This window comes from Scomber scombrus, chromosome 17, assembly GCF_963691925.1.
Source record: "Scomber scombrus chromosome 17, fScoSco1.1, whole genome shotgun sequence".
NCBI lineage: Eukaryota > Metazoa > Chordata > Actinopteri > Scombriformes > Scombridae > Scomber > Scomber scombrus.
In genome coordinates this window covers 6,377,177-6,397,724 of record NC_084986.1, presented here as the reverse complement: position 1 = coordinate 6,397,724, position 20,548 = coordinate 6,377,177, and the positions used below count along the sequence as shown (strand labels likewise).

The 20,548-nt window shown below is 38.8% G+C and overlaps 1 protein-coding gene across 4 annotated transcripts in view; it reads left to right on the top strand.

Annotated features, from left to right (window-relative positions):
* LOC133997691 (unconventional myosin-VI-like) overlaps positions 1-3,703 on the top strand; it is a gene marked incomplete at its 5' end in the record, with an annotated part of 71,250 nt that extends 67,547 nt beyond the window's left edge. For all 4 annotated transcript variants that reach the window (XM_062437381.1, XM_062437380.1, XM_062437379.1 and 1 more), the window contains 2 exon segments: positions 18-236; positions 2,473-3,703. In XM_062437381.1, coding sequence (XP_062293365.1) covers positions 18-236; positions 2,473-2,672 — 419 coding nt within the window.
* Between the last annotated feature and the right edge of the window lie 16,845 nt (positions 3,704-20,548).

Sequence of the window (20,548 nt, the reverse complement as noted above, 5' to 3'; positions counted from 1 at the left end):
TCCCATCCAAAAACCAGCCCAGCAGAACCCAGCCCCGCCCATACCGGCCCGGCAGTACGAGGTGGCCATGAACCGGCAGCAGCGCTACTTCCGCATCCCGTTCATCCGCCCGGGTGACCAGTACAAAGACCCTACGGGCAAGAAGAAGGGCTGGTGGTACGCTCACTTCGATGGGCCCTGGATCGCCAGGCAGATGGAGCTGCATCCCGATAAACACCCCATCCTGCTGGTGGCAGGTGAGTACGACATGGAGATGTGATGCAAGTATGAAAGGAGGGGATTAGAAATCAGATAAGAGGGGGATTGAAGGATAAATTGATGGAGTTATTAAGGAAGGAACGTTTAGGATAAGGGAGGGAGCACAAGACGGAAAACTTAGTAACGCTGTGATCAATACTTTAGTGATCAGTTTGTCTGACTCCAGTCAATGCTTTAACGTGATTTCAGTGTGCGTCACATGTTTCCCTTTGTAATTTTGCAGTGAATATCACAGGTGATGAGTTATACTGTCATTTTTTATCCTCACATTATTTTTTAAGCACAGAGGGTTTGGATGGGAGCAGGTTTACAAAGCAGGACCCATGCAGGACTCTGGTGGAGCTCTATCCAGCTCTGATATTACATCCATGGTTATGTGCTAGACGATCTCTTGGCTGGGAGCAGTTACTTCTTGGAGTCCCGACAAAATGACAGAATGAAAGAAGGAACGATGAATGAAATTAAGAATGGCAGGGTTGGAAGAGAGGGGATGTGAGATGAGACACAAAATCAATGAGTCTATCCGCTGACGGCAACAGAAACAAAAGAAATCAAAAGTGGCACTTCATTGGCCAAGTTTAATAAATGCTCAGGGATTTGACTTTGTGACAGTGCCGCAGATTTATCATCATCATCTCGGTCATTACGCACCATCAGGCGTTTCATGACGGGGCAGCAATAAAGCATGTGAGGCTTTTTAAAATATTATTATTCAGGAGTCCTAAGTGAGAAGTCCAATACGGCTCATCGATCAGGATTTGGGAAGTTTTTCCCACGAGGACGCCACACTTCTGCTCTCATTAGAACATGACAGAGACAAATGTGCTGCACTCTTCCTGCATCAGATTATTTCATATGTAGTGCAAAGAGAGTTTAAGACGTACACTTCATAGAGTATTGCTTTTCCGAAAGTCATTCCTTGTTGACAAAAAGGTCAGCATTTTTATTGTACATGTTCGTAAATCAATCAGTCTGCTACAGTTGTGAAAGATGATCCATCCATCCATCCGTCCAGTTTCTACACTGCTTATCCTTTAACGGGTCGCAGGGGAGCTGGAGCCAATTTCAGCTGACATTGAGTGAGAAGCGGCGTAAACCCTGGACAGGTTGCCAGTCAATCACAGAGCTAACATATAACATAGAGACATAGAGACAGACAACCATTCACACTCACGTTCACATCTACGGGTTACGAGGTTACACTCACACATACGGGCAATTAAGAGAAAGTAATTAACCTAACCAGCATGTTTTTGATCTATTGGCCCACGCAGGAACATGGAGAACATGCAAACTCCACATAGAAGAGCCCCAGCTGGTCAGGGGAGGCACAGTGATACAGCGGTTATTAAGTGGGAGGACATATTCTATGGGCACGCTTTTGCTTTGTATTTAACCATAAATTACCATCTTGATTTTGTACAGTTAGTCAGTTGTTAGTTATATTTTTAATATATGTAACAGACACACAGATATCGACTTCATCAAAATATCTAAATGAATGAGAGCACAGTCATCAAATAATGAGTCAAAACATCACACTAAAATAAAAAGAGGTGTATTGTTTACCCATCTGTCTCAGCATATGTATGCTGACAAGTTAAAACCTCAGGACTACAAGCGTTTACTTGACTCAGAAGATCAGAGTCGCCTGTGGGGTTCTTTTGGCTGTTTTATGAAACCATGTCAGCAAACATTTAAAAAAAAAAAAAGTGTAGTCATCAATCTTAAAAAGCTCATATTGTAGTGAAATAGTTGGGTGTTTTGGAGCAGCAGTATTCACCGACAGCTGCGCTTTGTGAGTGAGTAACTACCTCATATATTACTTGGCTAACACACTGCTGGAACTGGTACTGACTGAATGTAAATTGAGACTGTTGAATGTGTTCAGAGATTGAAATATGTAGTCTGCAGATGTTCGGGTGTTCTGTGGTACTTTATTTTAACTCGTGATACATCACAGCGATGTCAAAAATTCACCATTTATACCAGCGATTTAAAGATGCCTCAAATAATCAGCGACTTCTGATGTTCAGTGGGTTTTTGCTCATGTTAATGGTGTTTAAATGGAAGTACATCTGTGCTTGTTGCCATCATTAAATCACACAGTTCATTGACTCCAGTTGGTTATTCATTACAGCGTCCCCCCGACTCTTCTAGTGAAACATCAAGGCAGGTATTGTGATGCTCAACTTATAATGTTTTCGTTTACAGGAAAGGATGATATGGAGATGTGCGAGCTGAGCCTGGAGGAGACGGGCCTGTCGAGGAAGAGGGGAGCTGAGATCCTTCCCCGGCAGTACGAGGAGATCTGGGAGCGTTGCGGCGGCATCCAGTACCTCCGCAGCGCCATCGAGAGCCGGCAGGCGCGACCCACCTACGCCACGGCCATGCTGCAGAGCATGTTAAAGTGAGGGGGGCCGGGGCCCTCTCACTGCAAACAAAGGGACGAATGCACCAGCTACCTAACACAGATGGCGTCTGAGCACACTGCACCAGGTTCTGACTATAGGGCATTCACGTGAACAGTGATTTTTTTTTTTTTCTCTCAATTGTCCTTTTGTTTTTCTTTTTTTGTTTCTTTTTGTTTTGTTCTTGCTGGCTTTCAGTTCCTCAAAGGGGAGTGAGGGGAGGGAAGTTTTGCATTGAACCCTATGCAGAAAAATCATAGTAAATGATTTCTTTCAGTTGTTTTCCAAGGAATTCTGTTCTCTGTAATATTTCTGCACGTCTAACTACGAGGCCTTAATACTACTTTAACAGGGTTTAATTGCCGTAAGTAGGACACTTTTTTTTCTTTTGGTGTTCAAAGCTGCCTCCCCAAACAACAAACCTTTTAATTCCTCTGTAATTATGCATTCCTGATTATTATTATTATTATTATTACACTGAAGTCTCACTGGTGTGTCGCTTCCATCTTAACAGCTAGCTGGTGATCCCCTCTCTGACTTAAAAACCTGCTGTTTACATTGTCTTCATGTGGTTCTTACAGGGCAAAAAAAAAAACTTGCACAAGGAGTTCAGCTCTCACCGTGAGGCAGTGCTGCATGAGTGTCAGATTATTCCTCGTGACTGCACTCGTAATTCAGTCAAATATTTGCTAATACTTCCTTTTTATTTTACCTTTTGTCTTTCGAACCGAATGTAACTTGAGACCTCGTTGATTTGTTCATGTAGTGATTCCTCTTTTCTCTTCATTATGTGTGATTTAAATGTGTAAAGCTAATGAGAAAGGTCCAAAAATGTTTTGAAGTTGAGACCAAACATGGCTCCATCAAGCCGTCGTTTTTTTTCTTCTTGGTGGCCAGAGAAGTAATTCAGCTCCATGATTAGTTTTTTTTGTCAAGCAAATGCAGAAAATGTGAATTAATTATGCAACAGCTGAGATGCACCTCCTATGCGGGATGTTTGAGAGCAGATCAGCGCTGCAAAAAATACCTGCAACAAGTCATTCACACCATCTTTAGGTTTCAAATTTGATCTGTTTACACGAGGAAACATAATTTGCCAACGCAGTGACTCCCAAGGGTCGTTTCACATGTTTTCACTGATGCTAACTTGAAAAAATTAAATCACTCCATTTGGCTGTTTGATGAATAAAATCACTTGATTCCAGAAAATGTTTAAAAAATGTGTATTATCTCTTCAAATTCATTCAGTTGGGACTTGTTTTCTGCTGTCGGGCACATTGTTAACTCTGTACAACGTACTGGTACTCATCATTGAACTGGAACCTTCAGACCACACTGAATATTTTCTATACATCAAGTACAGTATGTGCAGCCAACATCGATGCTCCAACTGGAATGTAAAAGTTTATTTTTGAAAGAAACAGTTTCTACTTCAGTGGCTCGAAAACATGTGTGAGATTAAGAGAAGCAATAAATAACGCAAACTAAGCTAAAACCACCGGCCTCCTTCGCCTTGTACATAAGAAATATTTCAAGACAATCTGTTATGACGTAACACCTGCTCTGTTCACCGGAGGCTGCTGAGTTTGTTCCTACGCTTTCTATTTTCTGTGACGCTCTGCACAACACAAAGGTGACTTGGATTGTCTGAAAGCATGAATACCTGTCTTGCCGCAAAGTAGCTTATCCCCTGTACAAGTGGCATTAACATGCAGGAAAGCAGGCTTAAAAAATCAATGAACGGATGCACCCGAGATACACTGAAGGTCTGATAGTCTTGTAAACAGTGACAGCAAAGACAGAACGCTTTGTTTGGGCAATCTGCAGGTCAAAAAGAGGTCCAGACAATTAAAAGTGAGCTAAATGTGACTAGAAAAGGAGCTTTTTAAGCATTTAGATTACATCTTCAACACAGTCTGATAGCTATACTTCAATATGAAGAAGACCCTGCATGTATAACTGCAACCAAAAGCATGTTTTTAAGGCTTCAGTCACTGATTTATATTTAGTTTTAAACACCATTTAAACATCTCAAAGTACATAAAGCTGCACATGGTGTGAGACACAATAAAGAACTTCACATAGTTGTCCAACTTCATTAATTATGCAAATCTGAGAAGTTCTTAACTGTTTGTAGTCAAACTAATTTTCAGCGTTGAAACTAAAGGACTAAGCCATTAACATATTTTGACTTGTTTAGGCAGCTGTTTAACTTGCATCAGCTTTGCTGAAGACCGCTGACAGATTTTAACACTTTTTCTGACAAACAGCATTCAAATATCAGCTTTTTATTCTGATTAAGATGCGTTTCCTCACCTTAACATGAAATCTATTCCTTTTCTTGCTAGTTTTTCTTTGGATTTGCTGTTTTCTGCTCTTGCTGCCACTACCTCTGACATCAAATAATTACAGTTCAGGGACACTGAAGTAAAAAACACAATTCATTTCAAATATTTGAACCTTTTTAAACCTGATTTCATTGATTGATTTGATTGTGATTGCTTGTCTTAAAGTGTAAATCGAGTTTGCCCCAAATACACCAACAAAATGTACAGAAACTGAAATTAAGTTTGATTTACGTTGTCAGGAAAATCATGAAAAGTCTGGATGTGACTTTGTTGTTTGAACTCTGTATGGATGCATGTTAATGCCAAGTGTGAAGAGGCTGTTGCCACATTCTGAGCTTTGCCCATGATTAAGACCTCGGTACTTGTTTTAAGACCGGATCGATGGCCTGGAAATATTTCCTCAAGTGTACAAGAATCCTGCGTTTGCTTCGATCTGTTTTCTCTCCCACACACTACAATCATTCCTCGGGAAGCACTGCCTTTCTCCACTGTCATTTTTCTAACGCTGATCTCTCTAACAGATGAATAAATGCATTCCATGTTTCACTCACCTCTTCTGCTCTTTCTTTGACTTCATTTACGTGTCGTGAACAAACCGGAATTTCTGCAAAAAGTATGTTTAAAAATGAAGGAAATGCTTTGTCTTATTCAACAGTTTGTATTTGCTATCAATCATGAAACAGAACAATTATAACATTTTACATAAGAAAAGAAAAAAATGGGTTTTTTTTAACCCCCAGAAGCAGCGACAGACATCTGTTGACTCAGAAAGATAAGAGAAGTCGACTATTTACACAAACTGTACAAGATAACATGATGACGACATGTGGGATCTTCTAAGTCATGAAACTTCACATTCAGACTGTTTTCAGAGAAGGTACATGTGAACAAAATGTAGCTTAACCTGAGCCAAAGATGTGATTTAAGATTCGGATACTGTGGGGTAACATTCAATACTTTCCAGTCCTAATAATGGCCAAAGTTGAAGTTTGATCCCAAATACGCTCAATACTTAAACAAAAAACAGCCAGTGGCATTCTAGACGCTCAGGTTTTGCCAGTTTACAATTAATCTGAGAACATGATCAAGACCATTGCAGATATAATTACCCTTCCTGTCCACTGGATGCAGCTACATCCCAGCTGTGGTTCGAATGTCCACAAGAAGGGTTTCAGAAACTAAGTGACTTCAAGTGAGACACACAGACATTTATTACATTTTATAAACATCTTGAAAACACATTTGCAATTCATGTCTGATTGATTGTGACAGAAATAAAATGTGGCTGTGCAACTGAAATCATTCATTTGTGTTTCTAATATTTTGTCCACCCCATTAACAAACATTAGGTAGAAAAAATATTAGAAACACTTTAAAATATGATGCACTCCAGTACACCACTACCATCCACTATGACCTCAATAATTAACAGAAAGTAGAATTATCACCTTTTCTGACAATGTCAACATGAAATGAAACGGTAACAACACTTCTGTCTTAGCTGTTGTATTGGATTGCAATAGATTGAACAGATGTTCCTAATAAAGTGCTCTGTGAATTTACATTCCCAAATAAATGTTCAGTTTCGGACCAGGCGTGTTATGAGGAGTGTGTCCAACGAGGTCAAAAAAGTGTAAAGACACCAGGAGGGCTGTTTTATAAAAGCTAGTTTTCGAGAATTACTCACAAACATTAGTTCAACCAAAGCTCGTTCCTCACAAACAGCGTATATATTCTCAAATCCTATCAGTTTCTCACTTATAAAGAAAAGTCCAAGTATGTCTTTGGTTTTTATCAGCGATTGATTAGTGAAACGTGTCAACATTCATGCCAGAGAAACTTTCCTCATGATGCAATTTTGGTAAAACGGGCCTCAGGTTGTTGAAAATATTCTTTCTTTTTTTGGTTGTTTGTAATTAGACAGTCCACAGATTTGTAATTAGCTGTTATGTAAGATCCTAATACTCCGCAGCTTATGCTCTACATCAGTGGTTTCCAGCCTTTTTAGCTTGTGACGCTTTAAATCAAGTAAATTAATGGCCCTTCAAAGGTTACAATTTCTATGAGCTGTGAGCATTTCAAGCAAACAAAGTGAGATTAATTAATTTGAATTTTTTTTTTACTGGCACTAAGCGGTAAATCTATCCAGTATTATACAGACTGAAGCGAGGATAAATGTCCTAAAATAAATAAATAAATAAACAACAATTTCATGGAGTAGAAGGATTCTGTTATTAATTTTTACAGGTTGGGAAGCACTACTCTAGTCTGTGTGTCCCTATGCAAACACATATAAAGTGATGATTATCTCCACTCCCAGTATATATGAGGTTCAGGTGCATGAGGTGCATGTATTGTTTAGCTTGAAAGGCATATTGGAAAATAATGAAATGGAGGCCAGTGGAGAGGGTCTTTAAAATGTTCTCAATAGACGAGTCCCTGATCTGAGGTCCCTTTACTTTTCATATCCTCATCATTTCAAATCACATCCTGTGTATTTTTAGCATCCTATTCACTACGGAAACACTAACTGAGTCAGCAGACGTGTACAAAAACAGTCCACGGTCGATCAATATCCGCCCGGTCGATGCTGCAGGGTCGTCCGCTGAGTTCCTCTTCAGCGAGCAGCTCCAGACGACGGTTGTCCGACAGTTTTAAAGTGGCCTAAATGTCAGTTTTTCCCCCAGAAGGGAGATCTCTTCCTCTGATATGAAGCTCAGAGCTCTGAGGAGAAGCGTACAGTTTGTCCAGCCTGTAACCTCTTCGGCTCAGCATCATCTGTGGCTTTTTTTGGTCCTTTTTAAAATTAATTTATTTTTATCCCAAACGTGTGAGGCCTTGACGACTGCCGAGTTCCTGCTGCTGAGTCCTGGTTCATTGAGTCTGCAGGGGAAAGAAACGATGTTTAAAAGGGCGACTCCATCTATTTTACATGTTGAAGTCAGTTTATGAGTCATGGGGAAAACTACACAGTCCTCTGGATTCAGTCCTTTAGGAAATTAACCCTCATGAGGTCATAGTGATGTCATCAAGATTATCTCAGCATACGTTTAGAGACTAAAGGGACAAAGTCTATTTTACTAACTAGGGGTGTGGGGTAAGCAGGAAGGGTATAATGGAAAATAGTTTGCATTATGGGAAATGTAGTATCCAGTGTTTGAGGAGAGCAACCCAATCTTAAGGCTTAAGTCAGGATAATGTTGGGTGTGATTTGGCACTATATAAATAAAGATTGATTGATGTATTGATTGATATCTCGGCCTTTGCTGCTTCCATTTCTTTTTCTTTTTTTGTGTGAAAATCTTTCTTTTATACGCCCTCCAACCAAGCGAACGTATTCCTTTGATAATGAGTAGAGTCGATGTCCAAATAAATTGCTATTTTAGTCCATCTAAGTGCAGCATTGCATTTCCTTCAAGTGTTTCTTCTGCCAGTGTGTTTTTATACACACCAATATTTACAGTGTGTCACTTTTGTGAACTGTACCACAATGCTGTAAATTGCTTTTCTGTCTTGACAAGAAGAACATGCTGCGAGTAAAACTTTTGGCCTAAAATAATAGTCAACAGAAAATGTCAAACACTATATAGGTTGAAATTCAAAGGATACGTCTTTTTTTTAATAGTTATGTTTATAATTATACAAGTACTTATAGCATTGTACTCAAGAACGTAATTGCTGGGACTACAACAATATTACTTACAAAGTCAACAAGTGTTGAATTAACCCTGAAGATGTTCTGGTCATGTTTTACTTCACAGTCATTTCCTAATAATTTCTTGAAAGTTTCACGGAATAAAAACTAATTACGGGAAAAATAGAGACAAAGTTCTTGAGGCCGTTTGGTGTTTCTTGCAGCATTTGATAAAAGATGCCCCTGCTTCCTCTGTGCTGACATCAGAGGAAGTACTGTAATTACATTTTTATGAAACATAATATTTCATTATTAAATCACGCTTGGGGGAAACTGAACAGTGGAGCAACAGAACTTCACACTGCAAAAGCCATATATTAAATAAGTGAGGAAATTGTTTAAAGAGTCATCTGGTAACTACACTGATAACGAGATGAGGTGAGTCAGGATCTGTGTGATTAAAGTGAGGTGTGAGTGGTTGATCATGTCATATGTTGAGTGTGCTAATTATTCAGAGAAGTGTACAAGTGTAGGAAAAAAAGAAAACCTTTTTAAAGTAAATGCTGATTTGTGAGAAAGTTAGTTGAGCTTGTACAGAGAAATTTGCTTTATTTAAACCAGGAACATATTTATTTATTGTTAATTTATTATAAGAAAGTTTATACTCTGTGTAATTGCATTCATGCCTGTAAATATATACATGCTCAAGGTTACACAAGCTTTTAACAACAGCACATTGATTGAAATGAAGATTTAACACTGCTTCTATTTTTCCTTTAATTAGCTGTAAATTACCTGACACTTTCCAGGAGATTATTAGGAATTTACAGACTTGTAAAGTAAATTGTTAACACTGTTTGTCTCTGTCTTGTAAATGTGGATCCAAACTGCGTCTTTCCATTGATGCGGTTTACCTTCAGTTTCTCTCTTTTCATTTACTGTGCTCATTGCTGCAGCTGCAACTTTTCTGCAATTTCAGGGGTTCAAAGCTTCTCTTTGTGAATGTGCACAGAGCTTTTCAGTAGCCGACAATGCAGAGAATAAAGATACGGTGGCACAGTTGAATATGTGTAAGGTGGACAATCTTGGTAGGAACCACAATGCTTAAAGTGTATTTAGAGAAGAGGCAATCACAATGTGCTTGTTCAGTGAAAAAGCACGTGAGACATGAGACGTCCCTCTCTGAATGTCCCTCGCAGCTCAGACCACAAAAGAGGATCACAGAGGAGCAGACTAATCACCCCGAGGTGAGACATAGAGGCGGGACAAATCCTAGTGTTTACCCGTCAACGGTGGCTTTCAGTCTTGATGTTCAGTCCCCCTTCCATCCCTTTTTAGGAGGTTTAATTACTCACCATTCAGCTCTGTGTCTGCTTAAACACACAGCTCATCTAAACCAATTTGGGTTCAGACTGGCAGGATTACAGCACAGCAATTTGTCTAAATAAAATGATCTCGGAAAGATAATGGCATGCACAGGTGTTTGTTTTGGGGTTTTTTTTGGATTTAATCTCCACTCCTGTACAACAAACACACTCCAAGGTTCCCTCCGCATTATCTGTTAGCACTATCACCTTACTCAGCTCTAATTTGTACAGGCAGGCCTTGCTGAGTGTGCATGGTGGGGGTTTCTTTCCCAGCAGTAACACATGACCGCACATGTGGGATTTTACCAGAGTAACCTCGCTCCTGGCAGTGAGCCCTCTTACCTTTTATTGTATTTTCAGGTGCCGTCCATGTCTTTTCTTAACTGGCCAGGCTTGGGAGAGTATACCTGTCTTTGTGTCTGTGTGAAAAAAAGAGGAAAAAAATGAAGAAAGTGTTAAAAACAAACTGCAGCTACAGCAACTCTGCACATTTGCTGTGGCGGGAGTGCACCGTGAAACCAGGGGGAGGACTCTCTTATCTTTGTGTTTGTAAAAAAAAAAAGAGAGATTCAGGGAGCAGATACCAGAGGACACCTGCAGGACTGCAAATGTGCTGAAACACACAAAAGAGCAGAAGAGAGAATAGAGGCTGGGGGAAAAAATCCTTTGAACAGGGAAATCACTGCTGATTACACCCATGTGAAAATACACAAAGATATGAAGGTGTCATGAGGTCTTTATTGTTTCATGAATCTTCTTTGAAGCACCATATGTCTGAGTATAACATATGACAGCTAATATATGAACATCGCCCCCAACTGATCTCAAGCTTTTCATTCAGATTTACCTTCACACAAATGATAAAGTCCCCTCTGCATCACTGAGTTAAAAAAAAAACAATAGGCGCTCGGCTCCTGTGAGAATAAAGTGTCGGACACAATTGACATTTTCATTGTGCACTGTTTTATCAAGCATTATTTGCAACAAACAAACATGTTAAGTTATGTTAAGTGTCTTTCTGGAGGTGACTTCACACTGCTGCTCAAATCAAACATGAAACCTTCCGATAACACTTTGTTTATGAGCTTCAGTGTTTGTTGGTCTTGTGGCTCCAGCAGAATAAAATGTTTTAAAGGGAAAATGGATCAAATTCTGATCATTTTCCACATCCAACAGTTACGGAGCAACATTATCATTCATTTGGAGTTGTGTTTCTGTCCACCTGGTGACTAAGTCCAATATTCACTATCATTTAGCTCTAGTTTTTATTCTCTACCAACTCTTGAGAGAAATATCTGACTCTTTAGCTGCTAAATGCTCCACTATGTTCACCAGCTAGTCTACAGCTAACTGTGCCTGTTTGCTGTTTTGCGCTAAGCAGGTAGTGTGAAGTGACTTTTGACAGCTTTTTCTCTGAAAACAGCTACCTGCTGCGTCCAAAAACCACACTATGAGAGCGCTGAGAGTGAATCAAAACAGTAACGTTGCAGCCAGACAGAGAAACAATGAGCTGAAACTCTCTATAAAGCTCCCTAAAGCCCGTAAAGCCAAAGGGAAGCTGCAGAGTCACTGATAATTCTCTGTAGGTTGATTACAATGAGCCACGACCAACACATTGCACCCTTTGTTGAAGAGATGTCAGTTATTCATATGATTTGTGTGAATAAACTCTGGACTGTGTGGGATATAACAGGCCAACGTCTGGAAATAATGTGAAACCAAAATCTTGTAACCAAAACAACTAAAATCTTCACCTTATATGCAAAAAACATGGTTAAAACTCACCCAACCAGGTGGTCTGTCAAACTTCAGTTATTTTACTTATCCATACACAACGTTCTCTTAATATACGATATGAAAAAACAGGGACATCATGTTTGTATGACAAGATAAAAAAATCTTACAAACTGCTTCAAAACTACATTAGTTTGAGATTTGTAACATCAGAAAACATTCACAAGAATTTTAAGATTACCACTTTAAAACCACTATTAGCCATATAAACGTTCAGCTAGCTAAAACATTGTATTACGGATAGTCTTTATGATTGTATTTCGACTGTACTTTATTTCTGTTGTAGCACTAAAGACACATGGCAAAACCCGTCTGTTACATAAACACTAACGTGGGCGAGGACCAAACTAAAACAAATCTCTGCTAGTAAGCCAACACGCGTGTGCTACCCTGTGCTGCAGGATAAAACCATGACCTGGAGTACCAGGGGCACATGGAGATCAAGGTAGAGGACAAACACCTGTTTCAAATATAAACGACTAAAGGAGCTTCTTTCAGTGAGTTTTCAGGGAACCTTTTGATTAACACCAAAACGATTTTATTGCTTCTTCCTCTGGCTCTCTGTGTGCTGTCGAGCAGCCAAATAAGATTAAAAAGAATGTGCAGCTCTGCAGTATTAACCTTCTGGGCTCTCCTCAGTGTGGACTGCTGTTTTCTGTAACTCTGGCCTGTTCTTGGCAGGTCTGGACGCAGGATTAGTCCAAACAGGGTTCAGTGTTAATGAAAGGTGGCAAATCCAAGACAGACAGCAGGGGGACGACTGCAACCCCAAAGAACCCCTTCAATCCCCCAGACGAGACAGAAAATCTGCTGATAACTTAAATTTCACAGTGGAAACCAGCTGCAGCTTGTTTCTGCAGCTCCTACGTGTAGAACTGATCAAATATTCACATGGAATAAAACCCCTGTGGCTTCATTTTGAAGTGAAATCACTCTTCCACTGCTACAACATGCACACATATAAACACACGTGATTGAAAAACATTGAGTGTATCGACTAAATGTCAGTAAATTAAATGTCTAAGACTGCTTTAGGTGATTTCAAGTCATCCACATCATTTGAAGCCACTAGGATGCAAATCTTATATAGAAGAGATTAGACGTCCTCCTTTACTGTAATAAAATATATAGAGTACAGTGTATATCTCTTATTTAAAGATACTTGAATTCAGGCAAAACGAGGAGTCAAGTTGATATTCCTAAGAGGATATATTTTATTGCCATTTTGTGCAAATGTTTTGGAATATAACTGCACTGAAAAAAAGCATTTTCTACTTTACTGGTATTGAAAAAGATATGTGTAAATGTCACATAATTTGCAGTTATTAAAAGGCGTTATTGGTTTGTTATCAATCTCTCAATTAGAAAAAAAACGTTAAAGTGAACCAAAATGCGTCAGTCAAAGCTAGATGAGTGTGTTCTCTCCTCTCACTGGCCAGGCTGGACCTCAATACATTCACTGGTTAGCTGCCTGCAGACCTGAAGTTGATCAGATGGGGGTCACATTCCCACCACACACAAATCCAAAATATGTTTATGAGCCGACTGAAACCACTTCCTCTACAGGGTCTTTGTGGTTTTGATCCAAGTATGATCTCTTTGTTCAGATCTGCCCAAACAAATTTTACCCAGGAGGAAAACCAACCAAAGACTAAACTACACAAGTTTGAAAACACCCTAAAGCTTGGCACACTGTGCTGATTCAGCCCGATTTTATCCAGGAATCGATCAACAGATTTTAGAACCAAGCTGAATTTCTCTCAGATTAATTATGGTTTCAAGTGCAGTTTGAGGTCATAACAGCCAATTTATCATCTGAACGATCAACGATATGGCTCTCAAACGATCGGCTGGATTTCTGGCATTTCTTGCACTTTAAGCAGTTACTCAGTCTGATATCTCACAGTTCAGCATGAAATTACCTCAATACACGAGTACAGAAGTATAACAAACCAGAGAGTGCTTTATATGGACAGAATCTACTGTGACAAACTCAATAAAGCTTTGGGGCGGTTTCTGTACAAAGTGAAGCAGTGAAAAAATAAAGCTGAATTTCTCTTTGTTTAAAACAGTTCTGAGGATGCAGCAATCCTGTTTGAAGAGAGCTTCTTTGAAATTGTCAATGGAGGTATCTGTACTTGATACCTTTAAAAGGTATCGACCAAAATAAATCAATACCAAGTAGTATCGAAACGTCTCCCGTCAAGCCTGCAATTGATCCTTTTTGCACCCAGAGCTAGAACATTGGTATGGACTTGCTCACCACCAAACAACACAAGCATTCTTCGATTTAATTCATCATGCAATTGGCCCACTGCCACCTAAACGCTCTAAAGTGTGGCTACACTACACGTCTGTTACGCTGGATAAAAGCAAGTGCACAAAATGTGTAATGGGTATCGAACAAAGAACTCAATTGGTATCAATATCACTTTAAGGGTACTTGGATTCGTACTGGTATCGTCATTTTTTTAAACGATACCCAGCCATACAATGGACACACCTCTCGCAGTAATGTTCCGCAAGACATCTAGTCTGCTGGAAATCCAAACGAAGAAGAATAAAAACCCATTTATGTCTGTAGCGTGAGTGAACACACCACAGACATGATTAATAAAAAAATGTCTGTCCGCATTTAAACACCATCCTTAAATATAAAATACCTCAACGAACTACAAGCCAGATGGGTTAGGGTCCATAATGATGGACCCCAGGAGAAGTTTCCTAATCATTTTGCAGACAGCGCCACCATCAAGCCACATTTTCCACAATATCTAAATGCAAACCATATTGTTGTAACTTTATCTTGAAGTTTGTGTTGTTGTTATTGTTGTTATGGGCGTTCATTAGATCATATAGGTGTTCATGATATTACACCGAGCCTGATAGTCTCAGTAGCATCTCATCAGAGGCTAAATTGTGAGTCAGAAAAAGATTTTTTTGCTGTCTGTGAGTCCAGCAGACCTGATAATGTTAATAAGAATGTAACCTAAAAATATCTCCCCAAAGGTTGAGATGATGGGAAATTAATACTTCAACAAAAAAATCCCTTTGTCAGGAGCTGAGGTGCAAAAATCTAACAAGGTTGAAATTACATTTTTCTGGCAGTAGAAAGGCAGCGACTTTTAGCTGGGAGTTAATAAAAGAGATGCCTGAGTGAAAAATCAACTTAGCATTGATTTACAGTGTTGAGGGCCAGAGATAGAGAAATATTTGTCTGTATATGTTGGACTGCAGACAAAGAAGAAGAATAAAGAGGGTACATAACAGTAGGCTCAGTACATAGTCGCTTTTATCGGCTTTATCTCCAAATTGTTAGTTTTGTCCGACCAACAGTGCAAAACCTAATCATTCAATCAGCAAATATTAACATCAGAGAAGTTGGAACCACTGAATTTTGGACATTTTGTCTTGAACAACAAATCAACTATACAAATTGACTCATACATTTTCTTTTGTTCGACTACAGTGATTGATCAACTGACGAAACGTTTCATATATAGTCCATAAAAACAGAGAAACTACTGGGGTCCAAGTAAGTTTTTGTTACCAAGATAAGGTTCAGGGTTAAGGTTAAGGTTAAAGTAGTGTTAGGGTTACTCTTGAGTGTCGAGTTACTCTTTAAAAGACATTCCTTTAGAGTCACAGAGTTTGTTTAAGGACACATCTGGTGATATTCTCCATTTTTCTTGCTGTCAATAAATCCCATGAAAAGACCAAAACCAACAATGAATTCATCTGATGAGAATTGTTATTGATATATATCCCAATCCTCTGTGACATCGACCTCCATTGTTGAACAAACAGTAATAAAAACACATCGGTGAGTCACGCCGCTGCACTGGGTGACATGTACCTTCATCACCATGAAACACATCGTCGTTTATTTTGACTCAATCCAACACACACCGTCCTGCTGCCACAAATACTCACTAGAGCACTAAATGTGGATTCATGTGTCACTGAAAATAGTCCCTAACAAATGCTTTATTTCCTCCTGTTTGAGTGATGTTTACTAAAAACTACAGCAGCCAAAAGATATACTCTCTGTCTTCAGTAGGAACCAATGAATGTGGAGCTGACAGACAGAGTAGAGAAGTCAGGAAGCATCAAGGGACAGACTAACGCATTGTTGGTTCTGGTCTTTTTATGGGATTTAATAGAGTATAAAAACCTGACTTATCCTTAAAGTTCAAGTCAGGAAAAGTCTTTCAACCCTGTTCACCAAACTTTCTGCATGTAAATAAAGTCTACAGCTCCCTACGAGGCCGTTTATGAAACAGCCAATAACTTTTAATTCAGTTCAAGTTTCATAATTGAATAAAATCTCCGGAGGACAAAAAAAACTCTGCGAGTGTGCTGACACACAGTTAATGAACCACAATATTAATTAAGTTTTTTGCAATATGAGTTTCTGATGAATGCACCGATATTGTTTAATTGAGGCTGTAGATAGCCAATATTTAATAGCACAATTAAATACCCTTGACTTTCCCCCCCGACACTTGCCAATCAACAAGCCCTTTATCAGTGCCATACCTACTTGTAGGATGAAATTCATCAAGCTTAAACTTTGCCTACTAAGCTTTTTTCGGCGTAAATCCCAGGTTGCTGTTAATTATATTTCCAGTTAATTAATAGCCTGTAAAATAACAAAAAAAATGGGAAAAATGTGCATCGCAACTTCCAAAAGCCCAAGGTTGCATCCTAAATTATTATAATTTGTTCTAAAACCCCAAGCTGAAAGGTTACAGTGATATATGACATAGAAAAGCAGCAAATCCTCACATCTGAGAGGTTTTGCTTAAACATGACAGAAGCAATTATAGATTATCAAAATAGTTTTAGGTTATGACTAAGTATTTACTTGACTCATCGTTCCAGCTCTAATTATTTCGTGGCAGATGGTTTTAATGAAGTTTTCTAATGTCTTGATCACAACAACACCCTCTAAAGTTTCTATTTAGAAACACTGTTCGGTTGAGCCAAACCTTTTCTTGGCTACTGATATATATTATGTAAGATGTTGGTCTAAACATCAGTGTTTTGCTGAGGATCGAACCAAACCTACTGAGCCACAGCCACCACCACCACCCTCTGTCTGTTGTTGATGTAAAAGAAAAATATATATATGAAAAAGCACATTTCTGGGAAGTACCAGACTCATCCTTTATGTTCAACTTTAGAATCTATACAAACACATTCAGGTGTATGACAAAGTCCAGGAAAACAGCTTTTTGTTCAACTTGTTACCAGAAAATACTTTTTTCCAATATCTGGCTTTGAGAAGTATTAACATTTCTTTTTTTTGTTGTTTTTATGTTTTCATTTCACAAAAGAGTCTAAAGTCCAAAAATAGCCCAGTGGTGCAAAACACAACAAAACTGAAGAAAACAGATTAAGAAAACTGAAAATGCCACGACATTTACAAAAACACACATTAGCAAATTAGAAAAACAATATATCCCAAAACACATTAACATAAACAAATACAAAACACATAACAAAACAGCAAGCACACGTAAAGTGTTGTGTGCACATCAGGGCCACCGTACAAAGTTACAGTAGTAGTGTTATGAAACACTGCGGTCAGAACCAAAAAGTTATTGATTTGATTTTGCTATGATTTGAGTAATTCATGGTTGCAGTAGAGTATGCTGAAAAATGCAGAATTTCACAGCAGTAAACTTTAAAAACATAAATAAATAAAAAGATAAAGAAGATAAAATTGTTCCTAAAAATGAGTGGGCCTCAGATTGTCATTAAGAAAATATTTGATGGCCTTAATGATCACTAAAACAATATGTGGGGCTCAGACTCTAATATAAAAGATGCTCAAACGTCTGTTCGTATTGGCCTTAAGCTCTACCAGTTTGTTTTGTTTTCTCAGTGTTGGTTATTGAGGGTTAATACATAGCCCCGTTTCTACTGTCAACATCTGTAATGAGCTCCGTGAGGCATCAGACGCCATGATTGTTTACAGTCCTGATGCTGAAAGTCACCTCTGCACATCACGCAGGAATTTAAAGTTGCTGCACTCATCAAATCTGACACAGCGACCTTCTCTGAAGACATAAATGTCATGTTGTCTGATCCAAGAATTATTTTTCAGTGTCTCATAAAAAACTTTGAATTATCTTGTGTTTGAAATGTGTGATAAAATAAACTTGCTTTTTGCCTTGAGAGATTTTTTTTTCCAGCTCTCATCTCATTCTGATGCAGATGGACGACACTGACTGGATGATACCGATACCTGAGGCTACGTTCACATCACAGACCTCAATATTCAGATTTGATCTTTTTGTGTTGATGGTTCACACGCATGTTTGTAAGCGACATGTATCTGGCTTCTGTTTGAAACACAGCTGAGGTCCCAAACTGACACGCACGCACAGATTTAACTGAAATATGAGCTGCAGGCGCTCAGAAATAACAATATTGTCATTTGTGTGACAATCAAACCAGAAACATAGATGAAAAGGAACTGCTACAGTAGCTTTCATTTACAATACATTCCTCACTGTTTGGCTTGAATTGAAGCTTCTCCATAAATCAAATTTATTTTTTACCAGACACTGAATAACGATGACAGGCAATATGTGTAGAGAAGTGAGATGTAAAAAAAAAAACATATGAACATGCATGAAACATAACCTGATATTTCTACAGCTACTAATTTACCTGCACATGGCTCCATGTCCAGGAACTATGTGACACTCTCCTTCTTGGCAATAGTCTGGCTGGAGGTCACACACACTCTGACAGGGCGAACCGTGCACCGACAGGTAGCCCGGCTTACACACACACCGAGCCTCCTTCATCCGGCGGCTCACCATGCAGCGAGAAAACTCATCGCAGGCCATGAACTTGCAGGGATCGGCCTGATCAGCTGCGAGGAGAGAGGAAAGGAGGGAGAAAGCGTAGGAGACATTAGTATTCATTAAGTGTGTCTGCGCCTTCTCTCTCTCTCCAGGAGGTACTGAGGACTGTTTGATTTTAATGAGATCCTCAGCTTCTGGTCTGCATTGAAATGCAAGATTTAGCCTCTGGACGGCTTCCGAGACTAAACGTCAGATGCACTCCGGGGAAATTAGCATGTTTAGACGGTTTCATGGTCACGGATGAAATGTAAACCACGTGATGCCACAACATGCAGTCAGTATTTATCTGTGTGACTATAGATCAAACATATTTCTACATGTGTGTGTGTGTTTGAGTGAGGGCTTCTGCTGAAGTCAACATGGATGCACAGAGGGAGACAGGAACTACAGCCTCACTGATACATCCGCCAGGACCATGTTACCAGCCAATTTGATCTTATCACAGATTTATTGACATCAGTGTGTGTGTGTGGGCCGATGTAACAACACCTGTCAGTACAGAAACCAGAGACCACAGAGAAGTTTTTATTTCAACTGTAGCACTCTCTTCTCTTTAATCACCAACATTTAAAGATACTTCAAATAATATCTATATTGTGTGTTAATGTTAAATATGGCTGTAACTAACCATTTGCATTATATAGATTAGTTGTTTGGTCCATAAAATGTCAGAAAATCTCAATTACTTTTTCCCAAAACCCAAGGTGACATCCTCAAATGTCTGGTTTTGTCCATTTCCCAAATATTTCATTATTTAAGTAGCTAAAAACCAGAAAATGTGGACTTTTTCTCTTAAAATATGGCTCAAAATAATGAATTGATAATCAAAATTGTTGGTGATTAATTTAAGAGTTGGCAACTAATGGATTAATTGACTAAATGTTGCAGCTCTACTATTAAAAAAGACCATTATTGGTAAATTTACTGCAATTAATCCTGCAATCAAGTATCAGTCACACTATAAACACTGACTTTAATTTGTTACTTTAGTGTACTTACACCTGCATCAATCATCAACATTTTTATTTTTACTCCCAAGCTTTTTAGTCTTTTTTAGTTCATAGTTTAGATTTCCCAACACATTGCAAAATGTACTTCTCTGAACTCTTCATTACATTTTGGTCACTTGTGGGAAGCACAACAATATATTATTCATTCATCACCTTATAAAGATCAAATGGCTATAAGCAAACTGTTGCTTATTTACATCGGGCAGTTACGGAGCAACATTATTAATTGAGAGCCATATATTGTCCTGCGAACAATATATGGCTCTTTAGCTGTTAGGCAGGTAGTGTGCAGTGGGTTTAATAAAGTGTGTTTGCTTCTCGCTGATGCAGGTTGATTAGAGCACAGAGACGGAACAAAAACAGTCATTTGGGGGCCGTACAGCAAAATAATGAATTAAAAGATGCCATAAAGCTTTGTACAGCCTCTGTGGGTCCCTGTTAGATCCAAGTAAATCCTTTGACATTACACATAGTATTTAATAATTACCACTAAGCACAAAGTATAGCTGAGGCTGAGAGATTTTAATCTATTAGGGATTTTAATCAGTATCAGTATCAGTATCAGTATCAGTATTGTTTTAACCAATTGATGGTGCTAGAAGAAGAGTCAAGATATCACCAAAGTGACTACAACTTATCCTGAAAGGAACATGAATAGCTATATAAGATAACATTTTAAATATCATGGGAATCTACAACAGTTGTCAAGAAATGTTACTTAAAGTATCAACCTCATAGTGGCACTAGAGGAAAAGGTGGGCTATCATCTAAGATTTATCTTCTGGGGAACATGAATGTCGATGCACGTATGAATGAGTGTAGATAACTGAATTACATTACCTTTG